General features: G+C 31.7%; 1 protein-coding gene across 1 annotated transcript; it reads left to right on the forward strand.

Moving 5' to 3' along the window:
- Positions 1 to 7537: 7537 nt before the first annotated feature.
- Positions 7538 to 8188, forward strand: LOC113851639. Its single transcript, XM_027482180.1, has 2 exons — positions 7538 to 7578; positions 7732 to 8188. Exons 1-2 carry the CDS (start codon positions 7538 to 7540, stop codon positions 8186 to 8188), a joined length of 498 nt encoding a protein of 165 aa, XP_027337981.1.
- The last annotated feature ends 12260 nt before the right edge of the window (positions 8189 to 20448 follow it).

Here is a 20448-nt window from a genome sequence, read left to right on the forward strand (position 1 = left end):
GAATCAAGAGAATAGAGAAAGCTCGAAGGGAGAAGTGGGAAAATGATTTTTATAAACCCTAAACCCCTCTAGTCGTGACACACTTGCTACAGTGAGACCAAAAATCTCAAAGAAAACTACACTCTAATTTCTGCAGAATCTCGTTATAGTAAGACTACACCCAGAAATGCATCCTCCACTATCGCCCTCTCACTTTAGCGAGAACCTAACAATTTCACCTCTTCTCTCCCAATGCCTTCTAGCTATAACGAGAATGGCACAATTTCATGCTTTTTGCCCAGGGCCTTCTTGCTACAGCGAGAACATCCCGCAGCACACACGTAGCCTATTTTAAAGCCAGTCCAGTCATATTCAACAATTTCAGTTCAACCACAAACCAACACATATGCTTATACTCATATTCACACATTCATACAAGTCCACATCATATATATATCAAACACACAAACACATAAAAATCCACATATACATTTATATTAATATATCAAAATATTATTACAAAAATCTGGGGCATTACATATGCTTATATGCATTATATGATGAGTATTTAATGTGAAATATTATTAAACTTGCTGAGTGATTATTATGTAATGTTAAGGAATATGTCTGGATGAAATGATATGATAAAATGTAATACTGATATGAAGGATTTATTAATTGTAACTACGATAAAAAGAGGTTTGAGTGGAATGGATTTAGTTTAGAAGTGCTTTACTAAGTATGATCTTATGAGTTGGAAAAAGGAATAACTTTGAGAATGACCTTAAGTGTCGAATATGGATTGGATCTAGTGTGAATAGTTACAAAGATACACTGGGGTTATAAAGTTCAGAGATGATGAAAATCTGGAGGAAACGTAGGGTGATAAGCAACATTCACATATGTGTACACGTTCTTTCTGAGAGCGAATGCGTCACATGGCTTCACACTCGTTTCTTGACTAGACTCCTAACTATGTCTTTGCTAAAGGGCCCGATTATTGTACATGTTTTATCCGTGTGTTTGGGCTAATTGACGACTATTTACCTTGTTGAGTAAAATCTCAAGAAATGTTAGAGGCATCGATACTTGTGATCACAGTACACTAGAAGTGCGTATTGAAATGAGAGAATGGATAATGTACCATAAAAATTGTGTATATGTGAATATGTTTGCAATATGAATAAGTGTGGAAATAGATATATTGTATTTATGTTATAAGTTATGATTCTGTGATATAATGTTTTATAAATGATAGAATAGAAGTTCATCCTTACTAATATTTTTAGGAAAACAGGATGACGGAGCCTCAGGAAAGAGTTAGGATAATAGATAGCTCAGTTCATAATAGGCTTAATAATATAATTTAATGAATATCAAAGAGTATGTTATTTTAAATTTGCTGTTCTTGTGGAAGATGAACCTAGGACTTTTGTCATGTTAGAGATGGATTTCTTTTGTAGTATTCCTTTTGATTTTCCTAGAAATAGAATACATCAGGCCCTATGTATCTATATGTATAGTGGTATTGTTAAGACTTCGATAGCCCTCACCTATCTATTTACCTATCATGACCAAGATCACCTCAGAAAATTGTCCAGAAGGACCTTTGAGCGTGTTACTGGCATAAAGGTCACAACTAACTTGGGCGATCGTTACCTTGAATCAGATGATGATCTGGATTCGGAGGATTTATCTGAGATAGAGAGCTGGCATGAGGTTGATGAATAGGACTGGTCTTCAGTGTTGGGTTATGTTTGAGACTGCTCTGGGCTTAATTTTACATATATGATGTAATTATTTTGGTTATGTAAATATTGTTTTAGGTCTCATATATTTTGACAAACAGTTTGTAAAATTTTTTTATATTTAATGTATGTAATGTATGTTTTGGTTTCCCACTGAGATTACTAAATTTTAGTTGTGAAATTTATTTATTCTCTCCTTAATTTATTATTGTTGTTCTATTAGCATTGCAAAGTGTGAAATTCTTATCTATATACGTATATTTAAAAAGAAAATTTCACTAATTTGCTATAATAAGTTCATTATATCCAAGAACTGATGTTTTATTTCAAATTGTTCAGAATAAGATGTACATGGTACAAATTTAAATTTTAGGGTGTTACACTAACTCTAAGTTTTGAAAAAAATGGTGGAATGGTGGAGCTTAAAGGAGTAGTGGAAGACAAGAAAAATAATTTGTCTAATTTTAATAGATTGTTAAATAGGAGACTGTTCAAAGTTGATGGGTTGATTTGGCAGAAGGCAGCAACTGAAAGTAATCCTATTATTGGAAAATTGAAGCCTCAGCAGTAGTATGACTTACAGAGATTGTTGCAACAGTTTTTTTGTAGTTTTTAATGAGGTTAAGGGCTTGTCTCCCAGAAGATAGATTGAGCATACAATTGAGCTTATTCTAGGTACCAAACTAGTTAGCGTGAGGCCTTATACATACCCTCACCACCATAAGAACGAAATTGAAAAAAAGGTTAAGGAGTTTATGGATTTTGGAATGATTAGGCACATTACCAATGCTTACTCAAGCCCTGTTATTTTGGTTAAAAAGAAAGATTTTTCCTGACATATGTCTGTAGATTACCAATAATTAAATAAGAAGATAGTACCGGATAAGTTTCCAATTTCGGTGGTAGACGAGTTACTAGATGAATTGCATGGTATGAGGTATTTTTTGAAGCTGGATTTAAGGTCTGGATATCATCAAATTCATGTTAGAGAGGAGGAAGTTGGTAAGACCACTTTTAAGACTTAAGAGGGCCATTATGAGTAAGTAGTTATGTCATTTAGTCTTATGAATGCTCCAGCTACATTTCAGTCTACAATGAACCAAGTTTTTTGGCCATTTCTTTGTCATTTTATGTTGTATTTTTTTACTATATGTCTCAGCATTTGCTTAATCTCTCTCAAGTGTTAGAAATTTTGCAAGAATACAGGTTTTTTTTTGCTAATGCTAAGAAATGTTGTTTTGGGCAAAAGCAAATTGAGTATCTTGGCCATGTTATCTCCTGGAGGGGTTGAGATGGACCTTGAAAAAATTAAGAGTGTGTTGAACTAGCCTGCTCCAAAAAATGTGAAAGAAGTACGAGATTTTGTTGGTCTCATAGAATATTAACAAAAGTTTATTGTTGACTATGGAAAGATTGTCAAGCCATTGACTAAGCTCACTAAGAAAGATGCATTTTTGTGGGGACCAAGTGCTACAAAAACTTTTGAAATATTGAAGAAAGTTGTAACCTCTGCTCTAGTTTTGAGGCTGCCTAATTTTTCAAAATAATTTGTAATGAAATGTGATGCAGGAAGAGGTTTAAGGGATGTTTTGATGCAAAAGTAGCAGCCAATAGCATGTTTTAGCAAAGCTCTCTCTGATAGTCAACTCTCCAGATCTATTTATGAGAAATAACGTATGACTTTGGTTTTAGCTATTAATCATTGGCGTCATTACCTTATTGGAAGGAAGTTCACGATATTTTCTGACCAACGAAGCCTCAAGGACCTTTTATGACAAAAAGTGATTTTTGCTGACTAGCAAAACTGGTGCCTAAACTCCCGAGTTATCAATTCGAAGTGATTTATAACCTTGGGACTGAAAAGAAGGTTGTTGATGCACTCTCTAAAATTCATGAAGAAGCTGAATTTGGAACTTTTATTTCAGTTCTAGTTTGGGATAGGGTGAAGATCTTAAGAAAGAGATTGAACAATATCCTTTTATTTAATAGGTAAAAGTTGATCTGTTGCAAAATTCATGTAGTAGACTTGTATTCTCCATCCAAAATGAGAAGTTATTGCACAAAAGCAGCTTGATAAATCTTGCTTCCTCTTCCTTTATTCCTCAATTGCTTTGAGAGTTTCACTTATCATTGGAAGAAGGTCATTCAGGATTTTTGAAGACTTTCCGCAAAATTGCTAGAAATTTGTACTGGTTGGGTATGAAGAAAATAATTCAATTCATTAAGGAATGTGATGTCTGTTAGAGACAAAAGTACGCGACTACTATTCCCGTAGGTTTTCTGCAATCGTTGCCCATCTCCAGTTTGATTTTGGAGGATGTGTCATTAGATTTCATTACTGGGCTTCCTAAGTCTAAGGGTTATGAAGTAATCTTGGTAGTAGTGAATAAATTGTCTAAATATGCGCATTTTATTCTGTTGAAACACCCTTACATAACCAGGTCTATAGCTGAGGTTTTCGCTAAGGAAATTGTGAGGTTATATGGTGTTCTGGGTTCCATTATCATTGATAGGTACCTGCTGTTTATCAACTCTTTTTGGCAAGAACTTTTCCAGTTAAAAGGCACAAAATTGCAAATGAGTTCATTATACCATCCTAAAACTGATGATCAAATAAAGGTCTTAAATATGTGTCTAGAAACATATCTAAGGTGCTTTGCTTTTGAGCAGACTAGAACCTGGTCCTTTTTGGTTCATTAGGTCATATTTTGGTATAATATGTCTTTTCACAGTGCCACTGCTACTACTTTATTTGAAACTATCTATGGGAGGCCTCCTTCTAAAATCATTTGCTTTTTGCTAGGAGAAACAAAGGTAGAAGCTGTAGCTAAAGACCTCGTTGATAGAGATTAAGCTCTTCTTCAACTGATGTTCAATCTTACTAAAGCTCAACAAACGATGAAAAACTATGCACATAGAAAGCACAAAGATTTCTCTTTTGAAGTAGGAGAATATATTTTCCTTAAGCTACGTCCTCACCGGCAGTAAACAGTTCAAAGAAGGGTCAATCCAAAGTTAGGAGCCAGGTTCTTTGGACCTTACAAAATCCTCCACTAAGTGTGACCTGTATCCTACAAGCTGCAGTTATCTGAAGCTTCCTGGGTTCATCCAATATTTCATGTTTTTCAATTGAAGAGAGCTATTGGAAACTACATTGCATTTCCATATTTGCCTACTAGTTTTGAAGTAAAGCTGGAAGAATTTGTTAAACCAGAGGCTGTGATGGCTTCTAGGGAGATTATGCGAAATGGAGAGTTAGTAAAGCAGTGGTTAGTTCAATAGAGGAATTATCCAGCTGAAGATATTACTTGGGAGGATGAAACCATTTTATAGAGTTAATTTCTCAAATTCAGCTTGGAGGACAAGGCTGCAGTTCCAAAAGAAGGGAATGTTAGGATTGGACTAAGGCCCAATATAATTGTTAACTTTGACTTGGTTACTAAGGCTAAACCATGATTAGTCTATTCTAAGAGGAAGTAATACCGCTGTTAGCCTAGTTAGTTCGAGAGTCTATTTCTGTTATTATACTTGTATAGTTATAAATAGGTAAGGGAGATAGTTTGTTAGGAGTTCTTTGGGAGGGATTACTATGTAAATTCTTTGGGCAGAGAGATATCTTCGAGGAGCAATGCTCTAGGGTATTGTTGTACAAAAAATCACTCGTTGAAATAAAGATTTCTTCATTTTGATTCTTTCTTAGTTTTTTCTTGATTTCCTGTCGATTAACTTACCACTTATTGGCAGAAAGTGCACTTTGGTAAAAGGAAGATGGATTGTCCATGGAAAAACAGATCGTTTCCTGTTATATGAAGGATGGATAAATGAATGGAGATATATTTCACAGTAGAGGCTAAATAGAAGAGTGTCTCATCATTATGCATTTGTGCTGAAGAAAAGGGTAACCAATTGGGGGACCAAAACCATTCAAGATCCTAAATTGTTCAAGATTGGATGATGGATATTTTGAGTTTGCTAGGAAGTCTTAGAAGGAAATTAAAATAAAAGGGACAGGCTACATATGTCATCAAATACAATTTGAAAAGGAACAAATCTCTTTTAAAACATTGGCAGGAAGATTGAAGGATCCAAATCAAAATTATCCATGACAATTTGTTGAGAAGTGAAGTTGATGGGTTATCACTTGAAGAAATTGAAAATAGAAGGGTGTAGCATAAATTGAAAAGTAATTTTCTATGAAGGAAAGCATAACTTTTCAAAAATCGAGAATGAATTGGCTCAAGAAAGGAGATTCTAATTATAGATTCTTTCATCATTGTGTGAACAAAAGAAGGAAGATTAATGAAATAAATAACTTGAGATTTATAGTAGCAAAGCGGAAGAAGTAAGGAAAGTCAAAGGTGCACTTCAAAGCAATTTGGAAACTAAATTCTAAAATTTTATTTTATATAAAATCTTCTATAAATTATTTGCAGACTTTGTATATTACTTGTTTCAGATATCTTTTTTAATATAATTCATGTTTAGGTTTTCTTTTAATCTACAAACACTTTTGTAAATTTGGATAAAAAATGTCTCAATATTTCTTATATATGTTTTTATTTCAAATAATTTAGAAAATAGATTTACAGTCACATTATACGTTCAAAAAAATTCATTGACTAAGTATCAATTAATTTTTGATTTGTTTGATATTCAGTAAATTTAATCTACTTAATAACTTTTGATTCAAATAGTACAATTACTGCTGCACCTGCATCTTTGTTATTCTCATGCCCAATGGAGACATTAGAGGTCCATATAACTATGGTCAGAGCAGATGTTTCTAAGAAGAAAAGAAAGAAAAGAAAATTCATTGTAAAATTACACCTAAGAAGAATGATATTTTAAAATTGGCAACCTGTACCATATTCAAACTGATACTCGACATGCCTATTATATATCTGCTCTGACATTAAGACTTTATTGCAATATTTTTAAATATTTTATTATACATATTCTTTTAATTATAACAAATTAGTATCTTAATTTAAATATAATATTTTTCTTTAAATTTGATTATGATTATACTTTTTTAATAAATTTTTCAAGAGATTAAAAATCAATAACAATACCATGAAGATGAAAATTAATATAAATATTAGATATATTTTAAAATAAAAAAATCAAGAAAAATAAATGAACAAAGTATAAGAAATCTATAAAAAAAATATTACTTAGTATATTTCTAATATACCCATATATTAATTTCTTAAAAAAAATTAACATATTTACGTACAGTGCTGTATATTCACCCGTATTACACAAGTTGATGAGATTCTGCGCCGCTCTTCCTCAAGTTGAAACAGAACATTCATTTGCGTGGTAATTTCTTTGAAGAAGATAAGCAATTTCAAAGGGACACTCTTCATTCCATTTTGCCATATTGCTTAGCTTTTATGGCTCTGCTCCGTTTCGATTTCTTGTCCACCGATTTTGGCATTTTTGGGAGGCTTGCTTCGGTTTTCCGGTTTACGCGTGAGGCGCGGAGAATAATTCTTTTCTTCTTTACCAAGTCCCTTTTTATAATACAGAACAACTATTTTTAATTGAAGGTTACTCATCTTTTTTTGTTCTTTTGGTTAAATAGTGTTATTCCTCTATGAAAATATGTATAGAACTATGCCCTGTCACCAATGTGTACAAGGGGTTGTTCCCACTAAGTACTAAGGAAGCCCCCGTGCCAAAAAGTTCCATTTTATTGGTTAAAATAAGATAAAATCATTCCCTCACCTCTTCTCTATAAATATTACTCGGTCATATAAAATTATAAAACTATAGAAAATCAAATATAGAAAAGGAAGAAGAAGATAATGCCTGAAATTCGTTCAACTAACCTCGAATCACTTGAAAGGTTAGTCCCTTAGTCACTCTCTCTTCAGCTAAATCTTTTTGCAATGTCACCATAAATGTCAATTTTATCTTATGAGGACTTTTTAGAATTTTTCTTTTCATCTTTAATATTTGAAACCGTCTCAGAACCTGTTTTGTTTTGTTTCGATGACAGCACAACCTCTTTAGGGATGAGTTTTCCATCCCCATTGAACGGTGTTATAATATTTGTGGTAACTACATTAGGTGGCTACCTCCAAATTCAATACCAAACAAAGAAACTGTCTCCATTTGAAGAACATTACGAGATTATGTGGGCAGTTTCTGTGGCCTTATCCCTTTATTCTGCGATGTTAATAGCTGAACTCAAATTCCACGTTCACAAATACTGTTTCCTTTCAATCATTAAACGATTTACTGTGCTAATGGGAGCTCTTGTTGCTGTTCTGCTTACTATAATCATACTACCCCTATTTGGATATTTCAAGTTGCTTCTTTGGATCGTTTGTTTTGCAAAAGCAACACTAGTCAGCAGAGAAGAAATTTGTGACTGGTTTCGGCATGGATTTTGTGAAACCATTGAAATGTTATGTGGCTACTTTGGCAGGGAAAACAATAGTTTGCCAGTCTAATGTGCAAGAGTAATATTATTCCCATCTTATCGCTTATCGCTTCTTTTTTGTTTCTCTTTCTGTCTAGACTAACTTGTAAAAAGTTGTACGTATTTATAGTACAATTATCATTTCTCACTGCTAGTACCACGCCAACATTTGTTAAGTGCTGACAAATTAATAGCCTATCTAATAATTGAGATAAAATAGAATTTGTATGGTAATTAAGTCTTGTTCTGTATTTTTCTTCCTTGCTTTTACATTTAATCGCGACATGTATTTATAAGGGATTGAAGTTATTTGCTTTACCTTGTGATTGAATATCTATGCCTTCCCTTATTATTGTTTAAAAATAAAAAATCATCAAGCTTCTTTATATCATTGGTCCAGCAAAGAAAGACATTAGATGCCCACTGAATTCTCGGGGCACCAAAGCATTCACCTTATATTTTTCATATTTGTTTGAGGTGTTCAGTTGCTGCATAATATGTATTACTGTATTAGTGGGTAGTTATTCGGTGACTTGATTGACCAAGTCCTAGTAAGGTTTAAGTTATTTCCCATTTTCTGTAACTTCCTTTGTTCTATGCACTTGCCTATTTAAGAGGCATCGTACGCCTGGAATATATACTGTGCGTAATTCAGAAAAGAACATTTTTAAGGTCTACTTTTGTTTCATTTTTCTGCCATCAGTGTCAGTGGTATCAAGAGCCAGGTTCATGGCTTCTCATAGTTTTGCGTAGCCAGCTAGTCCTCGCTTTGACGGTCTTCAAGACCATTGGAGCATGCTAATGGAGAATTTTCCAAGGTCTGAAGAGTATTGGCAAGTTGTTGAATCCGATGTACAAGAAACAGCAACTAGCAAGACAGAGACACAGAAAATTGAAGTAGAAGGACTGAAGCTGAAGGGTTTAAAGGCAAAGAACTATCTTCTTCAAGCAATTGATCGATCAATTTTGGAGACTGTTCTTTCAAAAGATACCTCCAAGCAGACATGGGATTTCGTGAAAAAAAGAAATCAAGGCTCATCTAGAGTGAAGTGTGCATGAATCCAGGCCTTGAGAAAAAAGGATTTGAGACCTTGCAAATGAGGGATGATGAATAAATTATCAGTTATTGTGAAAGAACCATGTGGATGCAAACAGCACGCGTTTCCATGGTGAGAAGATCGAAGTGTTGTCACTGATAAAAATATTGCGTTCCTTTGCACCAAAGTTTGACTTCGTTGTTGGCTTAATTGAAGAATCTAAAGACAGAGATTTACTCACCCTTGATGAATTGCAGAGTTCTTTGTTGGTTCAATGAGCAATAGAAGAGCAAGTTTTGAAGGCTTCTAACTTTTCTTCAAACTCTAGAGGGAGGCGCAAAAGAAGAACAGATCAAAGCTGCAGCCAAGATGGAAGCAAACATTCTAAAACTGACGATGATCAAGTTCACAACAAAGGTAGATGTTGGGATCGAAATTTTGACAAATCATAAACTTGGTCATTATCATTGTGTGTGCTGTAGTAAGCTGTCTAACAACAAATAAAAAGGAGATAAATCTAATTTTGCAGTCATTGTGGATACAGGCTGTAGCAATCACGCGTGTTGAAGTAAGTTTTATTTAAGTAAAGGTTTCGTTCTACAGTAAGTTTTAGTGATTGTTCTACTGTTAGTGTAATGGAAAAGGGTGATATTACTATAAAAACAAGAATGGTTTTATAGAAACAATCTCCAATGTTTTTTATGTCCTTCACTTGAAGAGTAAACTGCTAAATGCTGGTCAATTGCTTGAGAAGGATTACGTAATAACTGTACAAAAGGGTGCTTGTGAAATATATGATTATTTCAAGGAGCTACTCGAGCGATTCTAATGAGTTCAAATATACTGTTTACATTAGGGATGAAATATTCAACCTTAGCTTGATGGTTGTGGAGAAATACACATCATGGTTGTGCATTTATGATAGAAGTCACTTTTAACTTCATATTTAATCATATTTCAAAATAAATTTTAGATTAATTTACTTATATTAAATTAAAATACTGTATAAAAGTATAAAATAGAATATTATATTATTTTTATTTAAAATATCAAATAATTATAATTTTTAAGTAAATTTATTATAGATGAATTAATTTATGTTATTTTTTTAGAGAAAATTGAAATAAAGAATAACTTAAACAAACTAATAAATTACAAAAGCTGGTTAAGAGGTCAAGTATTCTAATGCTTATATTTAGGGATAAAAACAGGTCAGTCTAGACTTTATTCTAAACAGGCCTGAATGGTAACATAATTATTAGGTTTGAGTCTGGCCTAATACCTATTAAAGGCTTTATTTTTAGGCTTGGCCTGGTCTGTTTAAGTCGTCTGACCTGGCCTGAAGCCTGTTACAAAAAAAAATTAATATTAATAAAAATATAAATATTTTATTATCAAATTAGTTTATATATTTTTTTAATTTCTATCTATGTTATTAATAATTATTAAATAATTATAATAATATTAATATAATTTTATAAATAATTTTTAAAATATTATTTAAGTATTAATTATAAATATTTTATATTAATAAAATTTATATTTATATTTTTCTTGATTTATTTTATAAAAATTATATAAATAGTAAATATTTTAGTTTTATTTTAGAAACATATTTTGTTTGTTTAAAGACATCTTATATTCAACAAATAAAGTTATAGTAAACATATAAAATTGATGAAAAAAAAACATTCAAACAATTTCTTGAATTAATTAAAAGAAAATTATTATGTTTTAAAAAATAAATAAATTTAAACTTAATGCAATATATATATATATATATATATATATATAATGATAATAATAATAACTATTAAATTAAAAAAATAAATTTAAAATATTTAATTTTATTTATTTCATTAATTTTTTATTTTAAATTAACAAATAAACATAAAATTAATTACATTATAACATTAATGTAATATAGAAAATATTACCGATACAATAAATTAAAACATATACTTATATATTACATATAAATTGATAAATTAACTAATAATTTAATTAAAATATGTGCAAGTTATAAAAAAATATATTATTATATAATTTATTTATGCATATATTATTTATATTATTTGCTACATGGTCTAATTATATATATATATATATATATATATATATTATAATAAATTTTTTATTTTATTTTCTTATCATTTTTTATAAATTTTTCCTTTCAAATAAAATATAATTTATATTTAAGCAATTTTTATTTATTTCGTTTAGTTTTGATTACGTCTTATTCCTGTTCAAAGACTTAACTATTTTTTAAATTATTTAAATATAATAAATGTAATAATTTATTATTAAATAAATTTATTATTTAAAAAGTGTAATCATGTATAAATATTTTTAATTTTTAATAAAATATAATTTTTGTTTATTATAATTATAAATAAATAAAATTATAACATAATATATTAATTTAATAATAACAGAATTAAGAATATAAAAAATATATTATTAAATAACTTTACTATTTAAATATATTTTGACAACTCTATTTTTAAATTATAATATATATATATATATATATATATATATATATATATACAGGCTAGCCTGTCAGGCTTAACATGTTTTATAAACAGTTTAGGCCTATCTTATTTACTTAAATAGGCCTTAAAAAAAGCCTAAGCCTGATTTATTTATTAAAAAGGTCAGGTCAGGCCAGGCTTAAACCAAGCCAGACCACAGGCTCCTGTGAGGCGGTCTAGCCTGTTTTCATCCCTACTCATATTGAGTGCTCCAACATTCACTTACAAAAAAGTAAAGCTTTAGTAATTAGCTAAGTGTTCCAACTTTAGGTTTCAACATTCCAACTCTCATAACTCGAGAGTTTGAAGATGTTACATTTTGAATAAAGGTTTCAAAAGTGTTTCAATACCCATTATAGCGTCCCAACACTCAATATGATTTTGAAGGCTATAAATAGATAATAGGGGCTATTTTGATATATCTCTCTCATAATTTTTAGGTTTTTTATTTTAGAAATTTTTCTTCGATTTAAATTTTCTCTTCTTCATATGTTTGGGAGACTTTTTTTGATGTCTTTCCAAATTCTCTACGTAATTTTTTTCTATTATTATTATGTTGTTGTATTGTTTATGCATTCTATTTCTAAATTATCATAAGATGGATTCTAGGTTAAGTTTTATATAATGCTTTTGCAATTAAATATAATTAAATTTTCTAACAATTTTTAAAGAACTATTCATGTTCTTAATACAATAATTAGCTAAGGTTACTTGTATCAATGTATCATTAATCACAATAGACAAATTGGTTTAATATTCAGATTTGGAGTAAAGCCTTGCATGCTTCTTCATTGCCTAGATATAGGGATAAGTTGCATTGTGGTTGTTAATAGTTTTTGTTGCCACATGCTTTTCTTGGTTGAATTTCATTGAGACATCAGATTTTTTAAACTAGAAATTAGGGTAGAATATTGAGACAACAAGTTTTACTACACTTATGATTTGGATCATGCAAATATGATTAGAAAATTGAGTTATGATTATTATTTTATTTTTAGTTTTACATGAGAAATTATATAATTTATTTCTATACTTATGCTTCTTTGAAGATGAATTGAGAGAGTAAGTCACAATGGACACATTCGTTTTATACTCAAACTTTGAATGAGTTTCATTGGTGTTCTAGTTGTCTACAGAAAGGAGTTAATGTTTCAGAGTGGTCAACAAAATTGACAATCGTGCAATGCTTGTGTGAATACTGAAATGGACATTCATTTTACTTGAAGTGAGATCTAGAAGAAATTTCATTCATGTTATGTGTTATTTGTGATTGTTTTAATATGTGATAAGTCTGTACTTAGGCCCTTTTTTACAATTTATATATTGATGTTTGTCCTTTATTTTATTTAGATTTTACATTGATATATTTGTATATTATACAATTTAGCATGAAAAGGTCACAACTGGGTTTAAAACGTGTTTTGGACCTAAATTAGTTGCAAAATAGAGTTTCGCAGTAGTCAATAGGCCCAAACCTTATCATAAAGCACGAGAGTGCTTCAAACACATGCATGATCATGCATATTGACCAACACACCAATGTATCGAGTTTAAGCACGGTTGTGCTCATCTGTAGGAAATCCAATTATGAAGAGCTTTCAGGGTTTTCAAATCCTATAAAAAAGAGACCCCAAGCATCCAGTTTGACATCTTGTCTTTTGCTCTTTGATACACCTCTCATCTCGTATCTCTTGCATGAGATCTTTAGCATACTCTTGGTAGAATTTGAAGCTTCGAGCGACCGTACTTAAAGATCGGGAACTCACCTCATTCTAGTTTCCTTTTCTCTATGGCTTTGTTTATGATTATTTTAATTCTTTCCTTTAGCATTAGTGACTAAGTCCATAGTTAGGGCTATAAGAACTATTGTTCATGAATTTATGGGATTTTAAAGTGTGAATCTATGTTTAATTTTCGTATGTGATTAGTGTTTATCCTATTGCACATAATTGTATAATCCTAATTAATTGTACCGTCAGGTAACCGTTCTTCAATTAGTTAATGGATCTATAGGATAAAATGAGACAAAAAATTAGGTGGATCAAACCAATATTTCTCTTCCAATCATTATTAAATCAACAAGTTCATAGGTACTTTATACTTTCTTGAATTACTATCTTGCATAATCATTAGGGATGTTAGTTTAGAGAAAAAATATTAATATTGCATGACCATTGGGTATTAATAGTAATTGTATGAATGATTGGTAATCAAAAGGAAATTGAACTTAGAATTAAACAGAAAACTAACATAAAGAATTGATGAAAAAACTCATATGCCCTACGTTCCTCTCCAATAAGTTCAACCAAGACATGTATTGTATTCCTTTTTTTTAGTTTTATAATTAATTTTATAAATTTTTGTTTTAATCTCATATTTTTGAAGCTCAAACAATTAAATTAAAGAATTCTTAGTAATTAAAAAATAATTCTTGTAAGACGATAATTTAAAAACTTAATTTAAAAAGTATTTATTACTTCTTGACAGGTACACTTGTCCACCAAACAATATATTATATATTGTTTTGTTATCATATGCATCATTATGCATTTATTACATCATGTTCATTACATCATTACTCAATAAAATTCTTCAAAAATCAATTCCTTCAACTGTGAAAATTTTGTGAATAATTTTACCTGTACAGTATATAATTTTATAAGCTTAATTAAAAAATTAAAGAAGTATAATAATAAATTTGTTATACTCATTATTAAACAAGCTTTATAATAATCTTTTGGCATAAGTTGGTTACAGCTACTTTGCAAATGATTCAAGACATGCTTACACCAAAAATTAGTCATTCCAAATTCAAGAAATTTATAAGAATTTCTAATTTTAGAAATTTTTCTTTTACATTTTTTTCTTGAATTTGTTTTCTTCATCTTTGCTAGCAATATTTCACGTTTAATATTCTATTGTACACTTTCTTTTTTAGAACTGATTTTTCAATGTCAACTTTACACTTTTACCGACTAGTTTCTTTTTACATTACATACAAGCTTTTTATATCTTTTTTTATCATTTTCTTTTGTTTCTCCTAACAGTTTTTATATTTTAGAATGATTATTTTTTTTTGTTTACAATGATATTGTTTTAATTTTGCTAACAAATTCTAAGTAGTTTCAAATCCTTTTAAATCTTTCATATTTTTAGTTTAGGTTAGAAATAAACATGACCATAGTATTTTCAATTCACACCATTGGTTTTTAATTCATGTATTTGACTGAATTTTTGTCGTCTAAATTTTTTGAATTTTCACAATAAAAAAAATGGTGAAAAGTCAACATTGAAACGCCAACTTGGATGTTCTAATGCTCATATCACAAAGAAGAATATTTTTGAAACAATTATTGAATGTTGAAATGTTGGAATCCAGTGTTAGAACACTCATAACTTGTTTATTAAAAGAAAAAGCTTTTGTGACTTAAGTGTTGCAATGTTGAGATTTGGCGTTACAACGCCTAATAACTAAAATTTAGAAAAGATGTTAAAAGAGCATTGAAATGCTAATTAAACTCGTAAAAATTGAGATGTTTTTGAATTTTGGACGTTACAATGCCCATATGAGCGTTGGTATGCTCCAAATTTGAGAAATTTTCGTGACCCTGTATATCTTGAGTGTTGGGATGTCAAGGTTGAGCATCACAATGCTCAAGCTTAAAAAAAACTTCATAAAGAATAGATAAAAATTGCCTATTCTAATGCTAGCATTGAAATTCTCAACAAATAATATTTTAAATTTTTTTTGAGAGTATCTAACCGCTGACAAGCACTAACGGGCGTTGCAATGCACAAAAAATAATTAAATTTGAGACCTTTCTACAATGTAAGTATTGCAACGCTGATATTCAGAGTTGGAACACTAGTTGTAAATAGTGGAAATTTATTTTGACAACTGCACTAAGCATTACAATGCTTTTGCGATGCTCAGATGGGTTGAAATGCCCAAGTGCAAAGACCACTTAATTTAATTAAATAACAAATTCTAGTTAGGCTTTCATTCATCACTCTTATGCAATTACCTTATCTTTGTTCTTTAAGTTCGAAGGCTAGTATTCTTTCAAGTTCAATATCTACAATTATTCCTCATCAAGGTACAAATGGTTTAAAATTCAATTTCTTTATTGTGTTTCCTTCAAATTAAATTCTATTGTTTTTATCTATTGAATTTACATTGTTTTTGCAATACATTAAGTTTTAAATTCTTCCCTCTATCATTTGAGTTGTTTAGAAAATATTTTGATTGAATTAAGGACCTTGTATGCATTTTATTAATCGCAAACGTGAGTAGTTTAGTGCAAGCCACATGTTTGATAAAATGAATGAATGGATTTTTTGTGCTGAGACCTAACTCAGAATTATTAATTTCTTAACAAAATAGGAGTATATTAAGAGTGAGCCAACATGAGTACAAAAATTTGCTTGAGTTGTACATGATCGCTAATATAAAGATATTTAATTCATAATTGACATTGTACTAATTTGAAAGTACAAAATTAATTGATTTATTAATTGTAGCCTATGTATGCTAGAAAATAATTTTATTATAGTGGCCTATGTAACTTATATCATGACTCTAATCAATGATTTAATGTGATGGTGGTTAAATATAAAATATAGAGTCATTGAGGGTATAATTGTAAATACAATTATAAGAAAACCTCCTCTTTCCCTTCAGATAAATAAAAGAGCAGTTACCAAATAGAGGTCACGACATTCTCTATTTTTCACTTTCACGGTCTTTGAGTGAGCTCACGGTAAATGCAAGAAAAAACTTTCTCTCAACCATCCGAGAGGAGCTAAAAGAGGAAGGAAGAGTTGGGGAAATACAAAGGGATTAACGACATCAAAGAGAGAGGTAACATTAAGGAACAATTGATTCAAGTTAGTGCTTTCTAAACCCTTAATTGTATGAGAACTATATATTGTGTTGTGAGAACAACGTAATTCAAGATCACACAAAGGAAAAAGTAATTTTATAATGGTCATTGCATAATAGATTAAACAAAATTCTAACAATGTAAGTTCATATATGCTTGACAATTTCCATTTCACTTGATTTATTTTCTTACTTAACTTATGTATGATTCAACTTGTTAACTTTAAGTTACAAATGCATGTGAACAATAAAACCATGTTAAGTGACTTAAAATTAACTAGTTGCTTATAACTGAGATATGTGTGTCCAAGGGATGATTTTTCAGAGATTGCATTTAAGAAGAGAAGGCAACAAAGCAAGCTGCCAAAGCAAGCAACAAGTCCATAAAGAAGGAGATGACTAAAGGGAAAAAATCACTTACATCTTCACAACTTGTATTACAAGACCCGTGAAGATTTAAGTATGCTAAAGTTGAAAAACAATTCAAGCTTCATTATTAGAGGAAATCGGTAACTAGAGGCAAAGCTGTACAGCTAAAGAAGGATGACTATCATTATATCACAAATGAAATAGAGAAACAAAGTGGGAAAGTTGTGCACTTTGGTAGGCCATAGCTATTAAGAAATTACCAGAGAAATTTTTGTCAACCTTGTCCACTCCAACACTAGAGAAAAAACTAGATTTAACTCATTTGTGAGGGGACAACAAATTAGCTTTAGTCCAACAACCATCAATAAGTTTCTTAGACTTGATCAAAACATATCCTCTCCACTTTGTGAGTTCAAAAGATTGATGGACAACTATGTGGATGAGGAAGCACTTTCATTACCCTTTGCAAGCTAGGAGCCAAATGGTAAAGAGAGCAGGGGAATGCAAATTTCTCCTCAAATCCAATTTCCTACCTATTCCTAAGATTTGGTGCACATTTGTGCAATTTAACATCTTCCCAATGGTATATTGTATTATGAAAAAGGTTGTCCATCAACTTGGGGTAAGAAGATGATCTACATCTCAATTATGAAGAAGATTTCTATGCCATATGGTACTTTTATAGTACAACTTTGCATGAGGAAAGAGTGAAAATTGAAGATTGTACAACTTTCTCTCTTTTTTTCTTCTATGAACATGTTCTGATTTCTTTTTCTTATGGATTGATGGATCTGATTTAGATATTGTAAATTGATTGTGGATCTGGATTTTAGGATCTTGATTGTATTGAACATTTAATTCCTTCCGCAATGCAATTCTTGAATTAACTATTCATTTGAATTAAACCTAGAGGATTTTCATCAGTGGAAGTTGAGTAAATCTCTCAGATCTGGATTGAATGTCAAGGTTGTGGATATCTTAGGGATAAGAATTCATGATCTTGTGATCTCTTAATTTCTCATACTTAATGCAATGTTTGATTGATTTACACTTAAGGAATTAGAGTAGTTAATTGAATATTAGGATCATTGAGGCAAGGAAATGTCCTTCGATTAAATAAGTGAAATTGATCATCAATCAATTAAGGAACTTAGTATTCAGATCTACTTCAGTTTTGCAATTGATAAAGAGGTGAAATCAGTCCTAACTCCATTCACACATCAATTCTTTTCTAAATTTGTCACTCTATTTTCATGTTATTTTCTAATTTCTACACTTTATTGCTTTTATTTGCAAATGCTCAAAACACTCTAAAATTCATTTAGCTCAACTAGTTATTGATTTGTAAAGTGGTAATTAATAGAACTAATCCCTAAAGACGATACTTGGGACTCAAACTGAATTCTAAATTTTATTACTTGCTACAACTACCTAGTACACTTGCTAGTTAGTATTCTCTCAGCTGTGTGATAGTGGGTGTGGTGAAAAGGAAACTAAAGCTAAATAGCATCTTCATCAGAACTGGAAAAGGAAGAGTCATCAACATCCTCTGCTGCTGCTAGTGGTTCTTCATCTGAGGAGTTGGAGCTACTTTCATCTGCATCAGCTCTGGCGGGGGCAGTGGGATTAAGAGGTGGAAGGTCACTCTGGACCGCTGCTCTTAGGCAAGGGGCACTGAAGGTGGGGGCATCATAAAGCTGTGCGATAGTCATCCCCAACTTCTTCCCTATGTTCAGAAGCATCGTGTCCATCAGTGTCATGAATGCCTTCTGTCCAGCATGAATGGTATCCTGCCTCAAAGTAAGTTGTTTCATCTGCTCTCTCAACATCCTGACATAGCATAGTGATGATGGATGGAAAACCCATGGAGTCTCTGCTCCTGCTCAAGATGTCCATGATAGCACTACTGATCACTTCACCTACATGGATGAGCATGCCGGTCAGAATGGCATAGATCAGCTCGGCCCTCTTCACTGCTAATGTGGAGGAGTGGATAACTAGCATGGAGGAGCTGAGAATGAGGATACTCCAGACTTTTATTGCAGGGACTAAGTGCTTTGTTGTTAGGTTCTTGGGTTGCATGTTACAGTCAAACTCTTAGTTCTCACCCTCTTTGCAGATGGTTTCAAGGATAAGCTTGTAGTCTTTTTCCTCCAGAATGCTGAAAGTGGTGAAGTGCAGCTGGCCAACTAGTTTAGGCACAGCTGGGATGTTCAGAACTCTCTGAATGTTGGAGGGAGTGAAGTTGATTAGTTTTTTCCCTCACCATGCTGTCTCTAGGGGGGAGAGTGTCGCCTTTGACCCTCATGGCGTTGGCAAAGAATTCTTAGGTGATTTCCTTCCACCCATTACTAGCACATGTAATGAAGAGGTCCTAGCCTCTTTTTTAAATCTCCTCTTGGAATTGGGGATAGGCGCCTTCTTGAATCTTAAAGTTGCGGTCCTGCACCAATTTCCTCCTAAGAATGTTGGCTTTAAAGTACTCCTCATGCTCCACTGACCGAAATCTTGGGTCATGAGTAGGTGGAGGTGTGGACGAGGATGCACCGGCTGTTTTGGCCCTCTTTGGCATTGGAGGACTTTTTTCTAGGTGTGTTAACCATGTTAGTTGCAAAAAGAAGAAGGAAATCTGAGTGGAATGTACATTGATGTTATGCAACAAAGATGTATATCAAACAAAATAATGTTCACACTGACAGTGTAAGAGAAAACCAGAATAGATGCTGTGATGGAGTACAATGTCAAAGTAATTACTCTATGGTTCAAGCATGACAGCATTAGTGCAGTGAAGGTACAATTAAAATTCAAGCATGTTGAAGTACAATCATCACAGATATGCAGCTGTCAGTGGAGGCCTGGGTTATAGAAAGTTGCGCAGGGTACATGTAATGATAGTGCAGCACAGAGTTGTCCCAAAAGAATACATACATACATAGGGTGCCTACTTCATAAACTAGAATGTAGAGCACACAATGTCTGTGGTTTTATATGACAGTAACGATTATGGCTATATAGTCCCTACACTTAGCAGACCTTCAAAAATAGGCATCATGCAGTCAGAGGTTGTAGCAAAAAGTGATCACACATAAGTGGGAAAATGAGTATGTTGAAGCAGCAAAAGTTTTATCAGAAGTGGATGTGTGCAACAGGGTTCACCAGGGATTAAGCAAGTTAAACAATGTGTAACCAGAGGCAGAGATGCAAAGGTGAAGTAGCATAATGGTTTAGAGAAGTATTAGGGTCCAAAAGTAAATGCTTGCAATCAGGGTCCATAATGACAGATGGCAAAATGATGCAATTAGTGTGTGTGCGGACACGGTAAAAAAGACAATGCAAAATGGTTACCCTAGAATACAGAACATACAAAACAGGCAAAACACAATGGGAGTACTTGAACCAAAATGAACCATGCAGACAAAAACACTTTCAATGCAAAACACACGCAAAATGACAACACTTGAACCCAGAG

The sequence above is a fragment of the Abrus precatorius genome, unplaced genomic scaffold, assembly GCF_003935025.1.
Source record: "Abrus precatorius isolate BTA unplaced genomic scaffold, Abrus_2018 Scaffold9, whole genome shotgun sequence".
Taxonomy (NCBI): Eukaryota; Viridiplantae; Streptophyta; class Magnoliopsida; order Fabales; family Fabaceae; genus Abrus; species Abrus precatorius.

Bases quoted from the DNA above. Each gene is read 5' to 3' on its own strand.
- LOC113851639 (XM_027482180.1), top strand. From the start codon at position 7,538: ATGCCTGAAATTCGTTCAACTAACCTCGAATCACTTGAAAG. The intron at 7,579-7,731 runs GTTAGTCCCTTA...TTTCGATGACAG, and splicing joins AACCTCGAATCACTTGAAAG to CACAACCTCTTTAGGGATGA.